The sequence below is a fragment of the Coregonus lavaretus genome (assembly GCF_964263955.1).
Source record: "Coregonus lavaretus genome assembly, chromosome: 3".
NCBI classification, from domain to species: domain Eukaryota; kingdom Metazoa; phylum Chordata; class Actinopteri; order Salmoniformes; family Salmonidae; genus Coregonus; species Coregonus lavaretus.
Genome location: NC_139990.1, coordinates 72956049 through 72977055, shown reverse-complemented (window position 1 = coordinate 72977055; position 21007 = coordinate 72956049). Strand labels below are relative to the sequence as shown.

General features: G+C 39.6%; 1 protein-coding gene across 1 annotated transcript; it reads left to right on the top strand.

The window, feature by feature from the left end:
- Positions 1–4614: 4614 nt before the first annotated feature.
- On the top strand, positions 4615–5837 carry LOC311114567 (POU domain, class 3, transcription factor 2; the record flags this gene model as incomplete). The annotated part of the gene is made up of 1 exon (XM_084157208.1): positions 4615–5837. Exon 1 carries the CDS (start codon positions 4707–4709, stop codon positions 5835–5837), a length of 1131 nt encoding a protein of 376 aa, XP_084013334.1. The 5' UTR covers positions 4615–4706.
- Positions 5838–21007: the final 15170 nt, after the last annotated feature.

Here is a 21007-nt window from a genome sequence, read left to right as displayed (position 1 = left end):
CTCCGTCGTTAATTTTTATTCCCTTAAATGTTTGGCAGCAGCTCTTAGAGCACAGGAATATATTCTACTGTATGGGAAAGCACACTACACGCTCCGAATGAATTACCACGGACCCCGCAGTCCAAATAACAAGACTCGCATCATTTATGCGTTGTTAAGCCATGTAATTGAACGACCCATAGTTTGCATATTACACCATTAAAATAAATGTGCTTTGCATTTCTCCCAACACGACTATTTAAGCCTGTGTGGTGATGTGGTAATTCCTTGAATTACAGCCCTAATTACCACAAATGTTCTTTTGATTTGGGTGATTTCAGTGTTACGCCACAATGATGATATTACAAAAATGAATTAGTGAACCATGCCTTGAAACTTTTCTGCTTGTACTTTAATCCTTTCATATTTGCACTGTGTCATATGCACAGTCTATTGGATTATGTTCATATTATATTATATATATATATATATATATATATATATATATATTAATCAGGATTATTTGCTGTGACATGTCAAGAGAATACTCAGGTCAAACTATTGGTATAATGGATGGATGCACACATCTGTGCATAATGCCATACAGTCACTCTCAATTTAAACCCCGATTGTTAATCTACACTCTTAGAAAAAAAGGTTCTGGATAAAACCGAAAAGGGTTCTATGCTTGCTTCATATATGGCACCCCTTAAGGTTCTATATAGAACCGAAATTGTTTCCATATAGAACCCTATTTGGAGTCCAAGGGTTCTATATGGAACCAATTTTGGTTAAGTGAAGAAGAACCCCTGGGGTTCTGATCAAAGAACCCTACAAAGGGGTTCTATATAGAACCTTTAGGGGTGCCATACATGAAGCAAGCAATATAAATAACGCTTTTTGGTTATATCCAGAACCTTTGTGTATTGAACTAATCAGGCAATTGGTTAACAATAAACTGTTCCACGCTAAATGAAATATTGTTTATGTTATCCAATAATGGTACCTATATTAATAGACCTATATGCCTTTATTATGTAAATTGAAGGTTTGTTGAGCTTTTATAGGCTACATTTTGATCGTTAGCTGTTTTAATATTCGATTAAATTGAATTCATTTCGATTTCATAATATTTTAGTTTTCCCCAAAAAAATATTCATACGGTTTTTCCATACTTATGGTTGCATACGTTGTAGGCCTGTTTGTTCTGGTGGTCAATTCCAAGCTCCAAAATATTCATATATTTATTGGGGATATTTCAGAGGGCTATTGTATTTGGCCTGCACCCTAGGCTGATAGTAGCCTAGCCGATTAAAGAGGATTCAAGCGAGTAGTTTGGCCTTATTTGTGACTGAAAATTTGCTTCGATAATGCACAAAAGTTTGAGAATGGAGAAGTGGGGCCAGTTTTAATCCCTTATGTCGTTTGTAGGCCTATCATAACTACTCTCTCAGGCACACACAGAAACTCTCTCACTCCTCTCTCCCCATCTCCCTCCCTCCCTCTCGTCCCTTCTCCTTCAACGTTCCCTATAACATCCACTCCCTCCTTTTCTCCCTCCAGCCTTTGTCCCACCAGAGGGCCCCTTTAAATAGGCCTTTAGATATTCAAGAAGAGGGGGCGAAAGTAGCTGTGACGTGAGCTCTGTTGTTTCATTTACTCTTCTCTATGGCAACCAGCAGTGTTGCGACAAGAATGTCTCTCTTTGGACAATGTCCTATCCTATCCCTGAGCGGCACAGAGAGGAGGAGAGAGAGAACGGCAGCTGTGGCGGGTTTGACACCTGCGCACCACGCCACGGACCGAGGCGTGATCTCACTAAGCCGCTTGTATGCACTTCTGTCCTTGATGCTTCACTGACTAAACATCAGCCAGTCGACTCCCACTCTAAGAAACATTTTAGGCTTATATTATATTGGCCTAAGTGAGAGAAAAAAAGACTTATTTTTTTATGATTGTAGACAAGGGCTCTCCAACCCTGTTCCTGGAGAGCTACCGTCCTGTAGGTTTTCGCTCCAAACCTAACCTAGCACACCTGATTCTAGTAATTAGCTGGTTGATAAACTGAATCAGGTTATTTACAACTGGAGTTGGATTGAAAACCTAAAGGATGGTAGCTCTCCAGGAACAGGTTTGGAGAGCCCTGTTGTAGACTATTAGGCCTACTACGCCATATTGTAGGCCTATAGGCCTACAATCTCAAATCATAAATGTAGGCTATGACTAGGCCTACAACATGGCGTAGTAGAAAGTGACCTACCCAGCTGTTGGGTAGGTTACTTTCTAAATGTAATCCGTTACAGTTACCTGTCCAAAATTGTAATCAGTAACAATTTTTGGATTACCCAAACTCAGTAAGAATCTGATTACTTTCAGTTACTTTCCCTTTAAGAGGCATAAGAAGAAGACAAAAATGATCCATCAAACGCATTTGGTGTGTCATAGTGGTCTCTGACTTGAGGTCAGACTCGTGCAGGTGGAGCAAACTTAAACTTGCGCCATTTTCTAAGATGAATTGAATGTCATTGAGAAAACAGAAAGGTGTCATAATGTATTTTTTCCCAAACATCCCTTCTACATTTAAAAGTAGCACAATAAGTAATCATTTCATTTTTTTAAAGTATCTGTAATCTGATTTCAGTATTTTTGCTGGTAACATAACCGATTACAATTCGTTTTTTGTATTCAGATTACATGATTAGGCTACATGTAATCAGATACTCCCCAACCCTGTATAGACACAATATGTGTATAGGCTTACTTCAGACATAAAATATTGATTTCATTGTACTATTATTTAATGTTTGTATTACTTATTTTCCCTATATTTGAATCGATTAAGTACCATATTGAAAGCTAATTGTCCAAAGATCATACTTTTCAAATGGGTTTCGATTTGAAAAGTATACTTAGGCAACACAACACTAGTCTTGCCTATATAACCGAATTCAGCACTGTCCTTAATGCATTACGCATGAGGTTCACTTCTTAGCCACTGTGGAACGTGTGTTGAGTAGGCCCAATTTAATCATCGTATGCAAACTTTGGCGAGAGTTAGTTAGTTAGTTAGGCCTACAGCTGAAAACACCTAAGCAGATGCAATGCTTATTCAAATATTTGAAATATTGGCGCAAAAAATGTTTCTGTCTCTGTTCCATAGGCCTTTTATGCATCTGCTTTGTGACGCACAACTTTTATAATCTCTTACCGTCATTGTTTGACATTGTTATGGTGGTCCAACTTTTTGTTTTATCGTAGACGTTTTATATTAGTGTAGTTCTCCATAATCCAAACATGTTCAACTTGGTATTTCCAAATTACATCAACGAATTTTTCTACTAAACCAAATAAAATAGTGCCCAAACGAATATAAAAACTCCTACCATTTCAGACCTGATTTTCATAGGTCTGAGGTGGAAGCGTTTCACACGCACACACACACAAAACAACAATGACATCATAGCCAATGAACCGCGTGCCCATAGTTGACGGACATTATGCAAACCTGATTTGAATGCATACTACTAAACAGTCTATTATCACAAATTGTGTTTTTAATACAAGACTGCTATGTCTAGCTTCTGATGTAAACAATTTGAGTCATAAGTAGCCTATTATTGAAAGTTATTATTTGAAGGTTTCCACCTTCATATGTTCATGGCGCCAAGACTAGTTTGATTCAGTTAAATCTTTATTGTACTTAGCCTTATATATTTGTATTGTCATACAATACATCCCAGTATTGTAGAGCATATGCAATGCAGAGGGAAATGGCGTTACATCACCGACATTCTATACAAACAGATCACGTAACACATACACAAGCAAAGTACTGTCAGTGGTACAAAGCATGTATCTATAGAGGTTCACAGTAAAACATGTTTTCATTCCATGCATTTTTGGCCAGAAAAAAGGATTAAGCCCTGCAATAATTTAAACAATGCAACCAGCACTAATCCTCGCAATAAGTCTCAGTTACTCTCATTAGGCTATTCAATATCAAGGAATCCATATCATATCTCATAGTATATGCCTAATAACATAATGAATACACAACAAATGTAACTGCAACTATAGGCCTACTACCTCAAACAAAACTTTATCCTTGAAGAAAAAAAGTTTTCGCCACAAACTGAACACCCAAAATATGAGAACGCCCACACAATTATTGTAAATCTGAATAACATTCAATGTCTGAAAAAGCAATGGAAATACATTAAATACAAAAACAATTTACTCCAAATAAATAGACGAAGATATATAACCGTATTCAACTGGATATTTCACAAAAGCATTTGAATCATGCATCACTCGTATGATCTGCAGTCATGATATTCATATATTGGTTTAAAACATTATCGTATTAATTTGAGAAAATCTATATATGCCTTACAGTTCCATTGAAAATCTCGGCCAGTGCCTATTCCCTCTCCGTTTTCCATGCTGCACTCGGGCTCTCACGTTTCAGAGGTGCAGCAGCAGAACTCGCAGTTCTCTAGAAAGAGGTAGTGTTTGTTGAGCCTCTCCAACGTCCAATGAAAGGGCTGTTGCCAGTAGCAACCACGTCCATCAGCCGTTTCTGTCCAATGAACGGCAGGACGAGGCGGAGTGCAGGTGCGCGCCGCTGTGTCCACTTGGCAGAGTGCCTGGGAGACGCCTGTGGCAAAACAGTAACTGTCAAATGCAAGGTTCCTTTAATAAGAGCGATCAGTCCGGCTCCGAGAGTCATGGCGACCACAGCGTCTAATCATTATAATATCCTCACCTCCAGCGCATCCATTGTGCACTCGGAGCCCGGGAGCATGCAGCAAGCATCGGCGTACAGGGACGCGCAGACCCTGTTGCAGAGTGACTACTCATTGCAGAGCAACAGTCACCCGCTCAGCCACGCGCACCAGTGGATAACGGCACTGTCGCACGGAGAGGGAGCTCCGTGGTCAACCAGTCCTCTCGGCGAGCAGGATATCAAACCTGCGGTGCAGGGCACCAGAGACGAGATGCACAGCTCCAATAACCTGCAGCACCAGCACCAGCCGCGACCGCCCCACCTGGTGCACCAGTCGCATGGGAACCACCACGACGCCCGAGCGTGGAGAACTACCGCAGCCCACATACCCAGCATGGCAACATCCAATGGCCAGAGCCTTATTTATTCACAGCCCGGATTCAGCGTCAACGGCCTGATTCCAGGCAGCGGGCAGGGAATGCACCACCACAACCTAAGAGACGCACACGAAGACCACCACAGCCCGCATCTCAGCGACCACGGCCACCAGGCGTCCCAGCACCAGCAACAGAGTCACCACGACCATTCGGACGAGGATACACCGACCTCGGACGACTTGGAGCAGTTCGCCAAGCAGTTTAAGCAGCGGAGGATCAAGCTGGGCTTCACTCAGGCTGACGTCGGACTCGCCTTGGGAACGCTGTATGGAAATGTGTTTTCCCAAACCACTATTTGCAGGTTCGAGGCCCTGCAGCTCAGCTTCAAAAACATGTGTAAGCTCAAGCCTTTGTTGAACAAGTGGTTGGAAGAAGCGGATTCCACCTCGGGCAGCCCAACCAGCTTGGACAAAATCGCTGCACAAGGGAGGAAAAGGAAAAAACGGACCTCTATCGAGGTAAGCGTAAAAGGGGCTTTGGAGACCCATTTCTTGAAGTGTCCTAAACCCGCAGCTGCGGAAATTACTTCCCTGGCGGACGGTCTACAGCTGGAGAAAGAGGTGGTGAGGGTTTGGTTTTGTAACAGGAGACAAAAAGAGAAACGGATGACTCCTCCCGGTGGACCGCTTCCTGGAACCGAGGATGTGTACGGGGACACACCGCCACATCATGGAGTCCAAACACCGGTTCAATGAACAATAACGGACCACTCTTTCGCTATTTGACTTTTCCTGATTTTATTTATCCTGAAAAGTATATATAATTCACTGGACTATGAGCGATAGTGGGTGTTTTATGTATAATAGCCTGGCCTATGGCAGTGAGTAGGCTACTTACACAATATCTACATTGAATACCATTGAAAACCCGAATATCATTAGCGATGGAGTGGAAAATGTTTTCTTCAAGAGCTAAGAGAACATATGTTCGAGGATATGCCTAGCACTGTGACTCGACGCAGTTTCAAGGTGTAGGCCTATTGTGAAAAATACTTGGCGTAAAGGGAATTATCGTTTAAAACTAGCCTCGAGATTCTTAGCTAAAATGGTTTACATTCTCGACTTTTCTAGTCTATTCAACACATGGCGCTGCGTATACATCATTGTTTTGTACTGGACGTGTGCGTCCGACAAGAAAAGTCATGAGAGCTGCATTCTATAAATATAGCCTAAACGCCATTTCTCTGTCCCAGACAAGCAGCTGGGGTTGAGCATCGCCTGAGCAATGTGTGAGGGTTGATCATCTGTCAGTCATCTTTTTCTAGTTAGTTTTGACGTTCAACATTGCTTTGAGGCGTTTAGGCAAATTATTATGGGCGAAAGCTTTATTATTTTGCCTGTTACCTGTTATATCCCTATTATTATTATCATTATTATTATTATTATTATTATTATTATTATTATTATTGTCCAGTGCAGTTCGAATAATTGAATAATTGATACCACATATGTCGTATGGTTTTGATATTTCGTTTGGACGCACACAAGAACACATCATCCTCCTTGTTCTCTCAATGATATCAGCACGTGCGGTTCTAAACACAAAAGGCTGCCAACACTGAGCTCCGCTCCACGCCACGCGGCCAGCAGCTAGCAGTCAGGTCACGGAAGGGCTACGTGGCGATGGAAACCTGGCACTTTTCTAGAGCAAGATATATCACCAAGTTTCACAGAACATTGTGATCAATTTTGTAAATATTGTATAACTTAACAGTCATGGCTTAGTTCCTTCTCACTGGGGCACTTTTTTTCTTTCGGTGTTTTCAAAACAAAAACAGGTTTTAGCTGTTTATTTTTTTATTCGAAAATGGTTTTGACACAATTTTAGGTTTCAATAGCCTACCTTGTATTTTTATTTAAAGTTATTTGTAGCTGAAATTATGCTTGTTGTTTGCAGTGTAATGTGTTTGAGACGCATTTTATGTTAAAATCAGAGGCATTTCATTGATGTGAATTCAATTGGATTGACAGAATTGACTTCACATGTCCTGTCATTGGCTTTCAGTAATGTCCACCTGACATTATATTTTTTAGTCAAATATATGCTTTAAGTAATTATGTTCTAATTGATTGGCAACTAAATAATGAATCAGCCCACAGATTGACAAAGGAAGGCGATATGCTCGCTGAAATATATTTTATTTAAAAGATGTATAATTCCTTTACAAAAGGAAATAGATATTTAAGTAGCCTACATTTTATATCAACTTTAAAAACAACGTAGGCGTTTTGTCAAAAACAAGTCACCTGGCATCACATAATAATAATAATAATAATAATAATAATACATATTTTATTATTTATCATAGGTGAGGATTTTATTTGATCCTTGCCGTCTTTCAGACATGTTGATTTTCTTTTGTTTTGGTATCATTGCGATTTGGGAAGAATTATCAAATATTTTAATTTTATTATTTTGTTATTGAGATTGTAATTTATTCTATAATGACTTTTATAGATGACACAAAGTACAATAGATATATAAATGGCATCGAAAAGGCTTATGGAATATAGGCTAGTCATAAGGGGGGAGAGATAGTATTTTTTATTTCAGCGGGATTGCCATAGCCTGTACATGTTTTCTGATAACCATATGGCTTGTTCTCCGTAGCTTTGTTTTATTTTATGCAAATTATATCCAGGGACTTGTGTTCTTCTCATTTGGAAGCAGCTTGCCTAATCTTACTTTATCGCTAAAAGAAAAAGGGTCATGGCATTGATCATATTTCTTCTGTAGCTTGAATTAATCGACCAATCTTACAATTCTCTGAAAATCAAACTGTGGGATGTACAAATTCGATTTTTGGTTTTTGTTTTGTTCGTTTTTTTGTTTTTCCACGTTTGTCACATTCACTTTTAATTGATCTGGATAAACCTGGGGGTTAAACACGCAGAGGTGGTGATATACATATGTTTAGGTCATATTTCATCACTTGATATGACATGAACAAAGACTTGCACATTTTTAAATAATGGGGTTGATATTAAAAAGCTTTTTTCAATGTCGAGATCTAATGTATATTTATTCAAAGCTGCATGGAACACGGTCTTTCTGGCTATTTCCCACCATCTTTTTTAAAATTGTATTCTCATCAATGGTCTTTTTGTGGTCATCAGGTCATGATGGCGAATTTGGTTAATTTTGGGTTTTGCAAGAAGAGAGGCATTGAGTTGGTTTGTTTATTATTGTATTATGCCAACCAAATGCTAAGACCTAATTAATGCAAGTTACAGTTTCACGAGAGCTATGACATTTCTGTGCATTCGTTCATATTTACTGACAAGACAAAAATATGTAATATGAGCAAATGGATGGTGAGCCTCGGCTATAGGGAAAATATAGGCTATAGGCCTATTTCGTTTCCTAGGTTTCTGCACCCTCAACAGCATGCAGTCTTTTGTAGGCTAAATGTAGGTCTATGTCCTGTGTCCATTCCACAGGTAAAATGGACCACAACACCATTGAGCTCTGTGTACATATAGATTAGGATCAATGAATCCATTCGGACATGGTTTCAAAATAATACAACTATCGATCACAACCATAGACCGATATACATGGCATCATTGTATCGGTCCTATTATGGCGTCTGTTAGCGCATGGGCAGCGCTATTGGCAGCCCATTGAGGACGCTTCCATTTTGAAGTAGTCCATTTTCTTCTTCTACTACTTTTATGACTTGGCAAACAAACTGAAAGGGTGCATACTGCCACCTGTAGTGTGTTGTTTGAACAGGTATGAAGCCAAGGTTGGCGATTTACTGCCAATGTTTGCTCATGACTATAATTAATTGGTTTATCCCTCCTGATGACCCGGATGGAATCATGTTGACTACTTCAAAATGGTGAAAGTCCCGCTCATGCTAAAACAAGCTTTTATTCCACAATACTGATGATGGATCAGCTCCTAGAGGGATATTACCACCTAAATGGCATATTATGGCTGCAAATATTGAGAGGGCTTATTTGAAATGCTTAGGCCTACCCTATAATAATGCACTAAATCAAGATTTGGCAAATCATTCCGCACATGTTGTTAGATGTCATGAAATATATTGAGGCAAAAAGTACAGACAGTAGCCTAGAATTAACTAAATATAATCAAGATTTGAGAGTCCTCTTTCTAACTCCATGGTCAAAACCCAGACCAGGGCCTCGCTTCTCAGAGCCTTCGTAGCGTTAAGATCATCTTTAGAATCATCTTATGATGTATGGTAGCCGAGCTGTTTCCCAAAACCATCATTACTAAAGTTGCACAAAATAACGCTCGTTATTTACCGACGGCCTCAAACCACTCGTAGAACATCTAAGTGCGTCGTTAGATGCTTTTTTGCCGTTCCGCGTCACTTTATACACAGAAGATCTCCGCTAAACACATAATCAAGAGGTTCATCTGTCGCTCTGTGACTGCGAATAAGTTCAGAACGCAGTCGACTACAAATAGGCTAGCCTATGTTGCTCATGTCTTGCATTTGTTACAAACAAGTGAATAATAAAAACGATGCATGCTTCAAATGAAAACCGAGATGACTGCAAAAGATAGGCTACATTATAGGCTACGTAGGCCTATATATTTAAATCACATTGAAATCAATTTGATGTTCATTCAATTGAATTATATTTGGCTAATTCTAGGCTATTGTCTTCTAGGCTATTGTTTTGCCTAAAAAAAATTCATGTGTAACAACATGTGCGGAATGATGTGCCAAATCTTTGATTTAGTGCATTATTATAGGGTAAGTCGCTTCAATATTTGCAGCCAAAGGTGGTAATATCTCTAGGAGCTGATCCATCGTCAGTATTGTAGAATAATTACAATATTAAATTAATTAAAAGTCTATTCCACCTTGGTTCAACGTAATTTCATTGAAATGATATGGAAACAACGTTTATTCAACCATTATGCCCAGTGGGGCGCTGCTTCTCTTTCGACACAAATGGTCTAACGACGCACTTCGCGAACGTTCTATCTACGTGCTTGTTTGAGAAAAAGTAAAAAGTTGGCTCATAAATAACGATGCATCTGGTACGATCATCGTAATGCTTACGTTAAATCGCAACTGGGAAACGAGACCCTGGCCTCGCCGCTCAGTGGCCAAATTACTCATGATGCTTCTTTTCGATGTAGGCTCTACATTTCTCGTACCATCAATTCTCACCTTTTGTCTTCACCTTATTCATAACGATACAGACGTAGACTAATCGATTGAAACCTTAGGCATACTCACCATAACTTTGTCATCAAGTTTACATTTTTGGTTCCACGCTATTTGCTGTTTAGGCTACTGATTTTCATGTAGGCCACCATGTCCTCCACGGTGATTAGTTATGTAGACTAACTAATAGGCCTAATATTTTCATAATGTTTTTCTTGACCGATGAAACATTTTGGGGGATAATTTAATCCAATAATTCTAAGCAAAATGCCATATCATATTGCATAATTTAGAAACCTTGAAAACACGTGGATGTCCCTTATTTTTTCCATTTTGTTTACATGCGATCATATGATGATAATCTGAGCCAATCATACTTATCAATCTTTCTATAGACACATAGCAACACTCGATGCTTCACAAGTTCAATACCGTTTTGATGTGAAAGGGTGGTTTGAAAGTGTTAATGTAACCTGATCTAATGGAACTTCAATAGTCTTGATATTGATAGGTAGGCCTAGGCTACGAACTGTCATCAAATGGTAGAGCAAATATCTGCGTTCAACAGCAAAGAGGATTGGCCTTCGTTACGAAATGCTCTGTCAGTCTCCATGTACGGCGATGCTGTATAGCCTAATACCATATGGTTAGATGACTCCTTAGTGCCAATCCACCATTAACACTTGATTGTTACATTTGGATGGATTTGGCTGCAGGCTGCCTCAAAGACTCCCTACGAATGAAGAAATGCATGCCTTTCTTTTAGGAACTTGTGGAAATGGTTTATCCTAGCCTACTTGACAGATTTGTAGGCCTATGTACATTTATTATTATTGCAAGTGTCATTTTTATTATTATTATTATTATTATTTGTTTACATAGCCTTTGTTTGTTTAATGAGCATCTTTGCATATACCAGTAACATGTTTTATTCGAATAAGACCAAATATTCCAAAGGAAAGTGTGCAGGAGACCACAATGCCATTTCAATGTTTTGCATGAAATCCACCGGCCTCTGATCTATCTCGACCCTTACAGAAGAAACGCCTAATTATACAAAATAAATAAACGATGGTCTTGTGCACTTCATTCGTTCAGTTGCAATTAATACTGCGACATGTTAATTACACCTTCCTCTTTATTTAGGTTGCTTGAAATTTCCCATTAAGCTCGCGCACTGCACGGTTCTGCTTGGCGCTTATCCGCCGCACGCAGCTCAAGTCGCGCAACGTCAATCCTCTGGTGCCATCTAGCGAGTCCTTGGCTGAATAATAGCCTAAAAGGCGGGGCAGTTTAGTATAGCCTAGTTCTACACATGGAACACATTCTTTCTTAGAACCTCTTAAATGGATAGGGACATGGGTTTACATCTTGCCTATTGCTCATTTCATTTTTAAGACATGCTTTCATAATTTCCAATCATTGGTCAATTAACAAACTAAACAATTTAAGGCACCTTCTCATCAGGCAACATAGCTGGTCTTTCATGGTGGGATCCTGTTCAGTATGCCACTTAACATTGATTATGTAGCCTAGGCCTATTTATAATGTATTACAGGCCTCATAATAATAATAATCAAATTAAGCAATCTTAGGGCTCTATTCAATCATATCTGCTTTAGCTGACATCTGCATAGAGGTTGTTTTGGTGGTGTTTGAGGTGGAACTGTGTTAGAGCTGTCAAATCCACAAGCGGCTCCTGGCATTATACCTAAAGCAGACATTGCCATTGGCTGCACTGAGTCACTTTAAGGGAAATCCCAAATCCCATGCAGCCTTGTTTACAAGTTCAAACACTGGAATGAGAGATGTAATATACACTACCAGTGAAAAGTTTGGACACACCTACTCATTCAAGGTTTTTTCTTTATTTTTACTATTTTTTACATTGTAGAATAATAGTGAAGACATCAAAACTATGAAATAACACATATGGAATCATGTAGTGACCAAAAAAGTGTTAAACAAATCAAAATACTTTTTATATTTGAGATTCTTCAAATAGCCACCCTTCACCTTAATGACAGCTTTGCATTTGAGAGAAATAAGCTTTTTGTGCATATGGAAAATGTATTTTATTTCAACTCATGAAACATGGGACCAACACTTTTCATGTTGTGTTTATATTTTTGGTCAGTATACAGTGTATATACGTAATATATATATATATATATATATATATATATATATATATATATAATAAATGAATTAGGTAAAGATTTGAATACATTATTATGTATAAGTATTAGGCCTATAGCCTAGTATTTACAAGGAGGCCTAAGTTAAGTACAAGTCAAAATATTAGGCCAATTGGGACGTGCATAAAAGCCTAACTAACTTTTACCGATATTTCACCCTCCCAAGAAAGCTGCATGGTTATGTTTTGTGAGATCTTGGCAATGTACTTGGAAGATGTCCTTGAAAAATCCACTGTTGAAACTGAAGGTTAATCAGGGGAAAATAAAGAGAAGCATCAGTCAGCCTGTGTTGGGGGCACAGCGCCAGCAACAAGGAGCCTTGTGTTAGGAGCCTTTTGAAGTGTCTTATACACAGGGTCGGGTTAATGCAGGGGCTTACGGGGGCTGAAGCCCCTGGGCCCAGGCCCGTGGGGGCCCGAGAGGCAAAAGAAAGATAACATAAAAAAAATAAAAAATAAATAAAGGAAACGTATACAGTATATTATGTACTATATACAGTGAGGGAAAAAAGTATTTGATCCCCTGCTGATTTTGTAAGTTTGCCCACTGACAAAGAAATGATCAGTCTATAATTTTAATGGTAGGTTTATTTGAACAGTGAGAGACAGAATAACAACAACAAAATCCAGAAAAACGCATGTCAAAAATTTTATAAATTGATTTGCATTTTAATTAGGGAAATAAGTATTTGACCCCACTGCAAAACATGACTTTGTACTTGGTGGCAAAACCCTTGTTGGCAATCAAAGAGGTCAGACGTTTCTTGTAGTTGGCCACCAGGTTTGCACACATCTCATGAGGGATTCTGTCCCACTCCTCTTTGCAGATCTTCTCCAAGTCATTAAGGTTTCGAGCCTGACGTTTGGCAACTCGAACCTTCAGCTCCCTCCAAAGATTTTCTATGGGATTAAGGTCTGGAGACTGGCTAGGCCACTCCAGGACCTTAATGTGCTTCTTCTTGAGCCACTCCTTTGTTGCCTCGGCCGTGTGTTTTGGGTCATTGTCATGCTGGAATACCCATCCACGACCCATTTTCAATGCCCTGGCTGAGGGAAGGAGGTTCTCACTCAAGATTTGACGGTACATGGCCCCGTCCATCGTCCCTTTGATGCGGTGAAGTTGTCCTGTCCCCTTAGCAGAAAAACACCCCAAAAGCATAATGTTTCCACCTCCATGTTTGACAGTGGGGATGGTGTTCTTGGGGTCATAGACACAAGTAATTTGTCCAACAATTGTTTACAGACAGATTATTTCACTTATAATTCAATGTTTCACAATTCCAGTGGGGTCAGAAGTTTACATACACTAAGTTGACTGTGCCTTTAAACAGCTTGGAAAATTCCAGAAAATGATGTCATGGCTTTAGAAGCTTCTGATAGGCTAATTGACATAATTTGAGTCAATTGGAGGTGTACCTGTGGATGTATTTCAAGGCCTAACTCAGTGCCTCTTTGCTTGACATCATGAGAAAAATCAAAAGAAATCAGCCAAGACCTCAGAAAAAAAATTGTAGACCTCCACAAGTCTGGTTCATCCTTGGGAGCAATTTCCAAACGCCTGAAGGTACCACGTTCATCTGGACAAACAATAGTACACAAGTATAAACACCATGGGACCACGCAGCCGTCATACCGCTCAGGAAGGAGACGCGTTCTGTCTCCTAGAGATGAACGTACTTTGGTGCGAAAAGTGCAAATCAATCCCAGAACAACAGCAAAGGACCTTGTGAAGATGCTGGAGGAAACAGGTACAAAAGTATCTATATCCACAGTAAAACGAGTCCAATATCGACATCACCTGAAAGGCCGCTCAGTAAGGAAGAAGCCACTGCTCCAAAACCGCCATAAAAAAGCCAGACTACGGTTTGCAACTGCACATGGGGATAAAGATCATACTTTTTGGAGAAATGTCCTCTGGTCTGATGAAACGAAAATAGAACTGTTTGGCCATAATGACCATCGTTATGTTTGGAGGAAAAAGGGGGTGGCTTGCAAGCCGAAGAACACCATCCCAACCGTGAAGCACGGGGGTGGTAGCATCATGCTGTGGGGGTGCTTTGCTGCAGGAGGGACTGGTGCACTTCACAAAATAGATGGCATCATGAGGAAGGAAAATTATGTGGATATATTGAAGCAACATCTCAAGACATCAGTCAGGAAGTTAAAGCTTGGTCGCAAATGGGTCTTCCAAATGGACAATGACCCCAAGCATACTTCCAAAGTTGTGGCAAAATGGCTTAAGGACAACAAAGTCAAGGTATTGGAGTGGCCATCACAAAGCCCTGACCTCAATCCTATAGAACATTTGTGGGCAGAACTGAAAAAGCATGTGCGAGCAAGGAGGCCTACAAACCTGACTCAGTTACACCAGCTCTGTCAGGAGGAATGGGCCAAAATTCTCCCAACTTATTGTGGGAAGCTTGTGGAAGGCTACCTGAAACGTTTGACTCAAGTTAAACAATTTAAAGACAATGCTACCAAATACTAATTGAGTGTATGTAAACTTCTGACCCACTGAGAATGTGATGAAATAAATAAAAGCTTAAATAAATAATTCTCGCTACTACTATTCTGACATTTCACATTCTTAAAATAAAGTGGTGATCCTAACTGACCTAAAACAGGGAATCTTTTCTAGGATTAAATGTCAGGAATTGTGAAAAACTGAGTTGAAATGTATTTGGCTAAGGTGTATGTAAACTTCTGACTTCAACTGTAGGCCTACCAATTATTATTGAGATATGGCCATGTGAATTCTGTTCATTATGGCCCTATGGAGCTGGTTTGGTGGTCATTTTGGAAACCTGAGTATAATCAAGGGTGTAGTGTTGCCGGAGCGCACCGGAGCAATGAATTAATGTCTCACAACATCACTTAATGAATTATTAATGAGTATTCTGCATAACAGCCTGTATATAATAGCATACTATAACGTTACTGTAGGACCAAAAACACCACGTAATTTCTTATGAGATTTAAGGATGATTGTGCTGAATGGTTGCATTTTTTCTCATGCGGCCAAAACTAAACAGCGCGCGGCAAACGATAAATGTGCTCTGATGGAAACAATACAGGTAGGCTAGTCTGGAGCTTGTTCAGGTGCGCAACTTCCACTGGGGACAGGGGGATGCAATTCTGAAATTGCATTTTTGTTCCCCCCCCCCCCAGTTATATCATTGCAATGTGATAGAAAAAGCGGCAACGGTGTGCTTTAGGACACTCCAAACAGGTAGGCTGTTTGGAGTGTTCAGCCGGCTGGATTTATGACCACTTGTGGACACCACAGAGCGGGCTGACAGGCTGTGTGAAGGCAAAGCTTCTGGAAGGCTGGCTGGACCAGCACTGGAGAGTTGAGAATAGCTCAGTGTGTATGTGTTGCGCTCTTTCACCGAGTTGTAAAAGCAAGCAGAGCAGAAATTGGCTACCCTTTAGTTGACTGATGTAGCTGGCAAGGTAACTAATGTTTAACTTAACAGAAAAAAATGAGTGTTTATTCGCAGTGCTGAGCTAGTATTGTAACCTGACATGTAATGTTAGCTAATGTGTCATCCCCTCTCGACTGAGGTTAATGAATAAGCTACGCTAGGTAGTAGCTACCTCAGCCAGGTCAGCTCTAGCCTCTAGTTATCTGACAAATAGTAATAATAGCCAGCTATCTTAACAGCTGTTGTTTGTACGGAAATGTTTTGTAGCCTTTGTTTTGTCAAGTTTCAGAAGTAAATGAACTTGGTGCCAGTTGATGTTAGAGAGAGAGATGGCTAAAAGTTGGCTAACGTTAGCTATTCTTTTTGACTCAATCACACTAGACCTGAATCAAACGACGAAACCATCAGCATCGCCCCCACTTCTAAAACCAAAGTGGCGCCCCTGAACTCATTAATATCACCTGCTCTGAAATCCGCTCAAAGAGTATTTACTCACATCACTCAAGAAGAGATCTAAATACATATTCTCATGAAACCGATTGAGATCAAATGGTTATGGTTGGCATTCAGATGCAGCTTGGACGTTTCACCTGTAAAACAAGAAGAATTATCATACACAATTGACAGTGATGATGGCCTATTTTGAAATTAGGTAGGCCTAATTTGATGTTTGAGGGTGTTAAAATACAAAAATTTATTCAAGTCAATGTGTGTAAGCATAGGCAGACGTGGCATTTGGATGATGCGTTCTATGCGCATAAAATGATATTATTCAACAGGCTACGGTGCAAACTTTGATTGAGAAATTATGACGTAATTTTATTTTTCTTAAAATTGACACAAAACCGAATATCATATTATATATCATTGCAATCAGTAGACTTCAGGGAATACCATATGACTTTGTTTACATGTAAACTATTGGAATTAGCCATGAAAACATTTATGAAAACAGTAATTTGGCACACTTTTCTACTAAAAGATTAAAGGATATGTATGTATATATGGCATTTTTGGGCCATTTTATTGTGTTTTTCAGACCCCTCAAACATTTTGAGCTATCATTGGTCTGTATGTGCCAATTATTTATGGAGAAATTCCCAAGTGAATTTAGTCCAATATGGCTCCATGTAGCTGGTTGGTGGCCATTTTGGAAATGGCAGCCAGTGGGGTAATTAACAAAATATGCAATGACACTATAGCCCAAAATACTTATTTAGACATGTCCCAGCAGTGTGTGAAATTTGGTGGCTCTATCACAAAGTCCAATTATTTTTTTCCCGTAGCCGGTCAAAATGACCTCAATATTACATTTACATTTTTACACAATATCACCCCCATGAAGGTCTTGGGAGAATTTGATGATCAGAATGATTGTCTATATTATCTGTGGGATTTTTTTAGTGCGTAGATAACATTACAAAGTCATTTTGATATTGTTTGGAATGATTTTACCCTATTTTCTTCTAACAGGAAATCCCAATCTAGTTGACTGACATGCTCCCCAGACTGCCTCCCAGAGTGAACACAACCAGTCATGATGCTTTCATCTGATTGTCAAACAAATCACTTCAAAAAATATGCTACCTGTGCATGTTCGTCCACTCCAAAATAATCCAAACAGTGCAATGCATGTACACTCGCGCCATTTGAGGAATGGATATAGATATCTGTTTACAAAACACAACAAGTGTTAGGGTGACCATCCCGTTTTTCCAGTGACAGTTTCAGCCTAATTTCAGGTGTCCCTAACTTTTCAGGCTACAAAAAAGGTCAATTTGTCAGCACGACGCATCAATTAATGTAGGCCTAATCAATGGCAATCGTTGAATGTCATTAGGCACACTTTTTGTGTTTATGGTCAATTTATACTACCAGTAGCCAGTGATGTAGTGGTAAAATTGGTGGGTAAACTCTGATTGGTGGTCGGGGTGAAAATAGTAACGCTCCCTATACTTTCAATGCATTTTTTCTGAAAAAGGTGTATAATCTGTGTTTAGTTGCATTTACCCTCCACTAGGCCTACACCACTAACGGTAGCCTACCTTCTCAGCCGAGGCAATTTTACACACATGAACACACGCAGAGCAGGTAGCCTACATTTAACATAGTACACAAGTTGAATCAAAACATATTTACACCCTAGTTCATTAATTGTCCATCATTTATGAGTTGAATGATTGGAGTCGTCACAGATCGTGTGACATAAAACACTACCTTTCTTTCCTTACATTAATGGCATTTCTGACAGTGTTCTTTGTCACTTCTAAGCATTTAACAATTTAATTAGAATATTGATCTTAAACCCTGTACAATTCCTGGATCTTGGAGATCTCGGAAAATGCAAGTGTAACTATGCCGACGTAGCATTTCATTATGTTTCACCGTGAAAACAGTTCTTATGGGCACACAAATCCAATATAATGTAGGCCTATGCCATTGGAAAATCGAATGCTTCTAACTGAAAGAGTCAACTATAGGCCTACTGTTATTAATGTTGGATGGATTGGATGTGCATTGGTGTCTAGCTGTAGGCTAGTTGTCTAGTGATATTGGCAACCATCATCAGCTGATCCAGGAAAGAAAACAAATATTGTGTGATAGAAAATAATGAAGCTAAATAAATGGTCTACTTCTTCTGGCCACGGATGGCACAGAGAACATCTGAAAAACAAAGCAATGAGCGCTCTAAACAGCTGACTGACAAAAGTAAACAATGATAAATCAACGGATAAATCTAATGCATTAGAATAAAGGCTATTTTTATAAATACTGAGTGGACAGGCAGTGGACAGGGAGACGTTTGTGCAGCCACCTAGAAATAAATGGTTTAAACCATGACAGAGAAGTGGGGGTTAGTTTCATTTGGAAGCATTTATTTTCATATTTACCACAGTAAAACATATTTACCACTGTATTTTAAACAAATAGGAGAATGGTTAAATTAGCATTACATCTTATCGGCTGGACTGTATCAGGTGAGCAGAGATTACTGAGGATTACCGAGTTCTCGCTCTCTCAACTCTGTGTTCTTTTTTCACTTTCTGCGCCAAAAGATACTTTAGAATAAGGTTACATTTAGAAGTTGAAATACAGTACAAAACTGACACAGGCCAGCTCAAAGCATGGGCATTATGTATATGCAATGATGTATATAAACCCTGGATTGCTGATGATATGTATTGGCCATTGAGAGGCTTTGAAGCCACCAGTCAGCCATATTGGCACTCCCCAGTAGGAGCAGTCCTCCATTGGTATGAATGGAATTCTACAGTATTTCAAGGACAAAATTACATGTATTTAAGTATTTTTGTTGTTGTAGTGGGGACAGTAACATTAGTTATCTCAAAAAATTATACTTTAAGGAAAATATCTGTCACGTCTGTCACATGTGCTCAGTGTGAACCTGCTTTCATCTGTGAAGAGCACAGGGCGTCAGTGGCGAATTTGCCAATCTTGGTGTTCTCTGGCAAATGCCAAACGTCCTGCACGGTGTTGGGCTGTAAGCACAACCCCCACCTGTGGACGTCGGGCCCTCATACCACCCTCATGGAGTCTGTTTCTGACCGTTTGAGCAGACACATGCACATTTGTGGTCTGCTGGAGGTCATTTTGCAGGGCTCTGGCAGTGCTCCTCCTGCTCCTCCTTGCACAAAGGCGGAGGTAGCAGTCCTGCTGCTGGGTTGTTGCCCTCCTACGGCGTCCTCCACGTCTCCTGATGTACTGGCCTGTCTCCTGGTAGCGCCTCCATGCTCTGGACACTACGCTGACAGACACAGCAAACCTTCTTGCCACAGCTCGCATTGATGTGCCATCCTGGATGAGCTGCACTACCTGAGCCACTTGTGTGGGTTGTAGACTCTGTCTCACGCTACCACTAGACTGAAAGCACCGCCAGCATTCAAAAGTGACCAAAACATCAGCCAGGAAGCATAGGAACTGAGAAGTGGTCTGTGTTCACCACCTGCAATACCAGTCCTTTATTGGGGGTGTCTTGCTAATTGCCTATAATTTCCACCTGTTGTCTATTCCATTAGCACAACAGCATGTGAAATGTATTGTCAATCAATGTTGCTTCCTAAGTGGACAGTTTGATTTCACAGAAGTGTGATTGACTTGGAGTTACATTGTGTTGTTTAAGTGTTCCCTTTATTTTTTTAAGCAGTGTATATACACACACTACCGGTCCAAAGTTTTAGAGTGCCAAGAGTGTGCAAAGCTGTCATCAAGGCAAAGGGTGTCTATTTGAAGAATCTCAAATATGAAATATATTTTGATTTGTTTAACACTTTTTTGGTTACTACATGATTCCATATGTGTTATTTAATAGTTGTGATGTCTTCACTATTATTCTACAATGTAGAAAATAGTAAAAATAAAGAAAAACCCTTGAAAGAGTAGGTGTTTTAAAAACAATTGAACGGTAGTGTGTATAATTTAAAAGTATCTGTAATAGAATAACATAGAAAAAACAAATGTAATCATTAATAAATGCATTTCTATACCTTCCAAAATATTTTTTACAATGATAGGGGAGTGCCAAGATGGAGGAATGGTGGCTTCAACACAGCAGCCTCTATTAGTCAGTTAGTGTATATTAGTCAGTTAGTGTGCCCAAGGTACATAGCCTACAGCAGGGTTCCCCAACGTACATTTTATTACATTTTTATTTTATTTTCATTGTTGGACATAAAAGACTGTAAAAACACCAGGAAATCAGCTCCAAGTGATTTTCATTTTTTAGAAATGTGTAATAGAGATACATGATCGTAGACAAATGTAAGCAAAGGTTTCAATTGATTATGTTTCAGTCTACAAACTATTTGTAATTATGTTCCGGCCCCCCGACAATCCGCTCAAGGAAAAAATCAGCCCACGCCTAAGTCTAGTTGATGATCCCTGGCCTACAGTATATATGTGACATACAGATACAGTTGGATCTCAGTGAAACACATTTTTTAGTCATTGAAATGCTGTGGCATGTATTCATGGATGCCAAGGGAAGCCAGGCTTAATTGATCCTTTGTCTCTCTGTTTCATAATTTTCCTTCAATTCGCAAGAGGCTAAATGTATCTCACTGGAGAAAG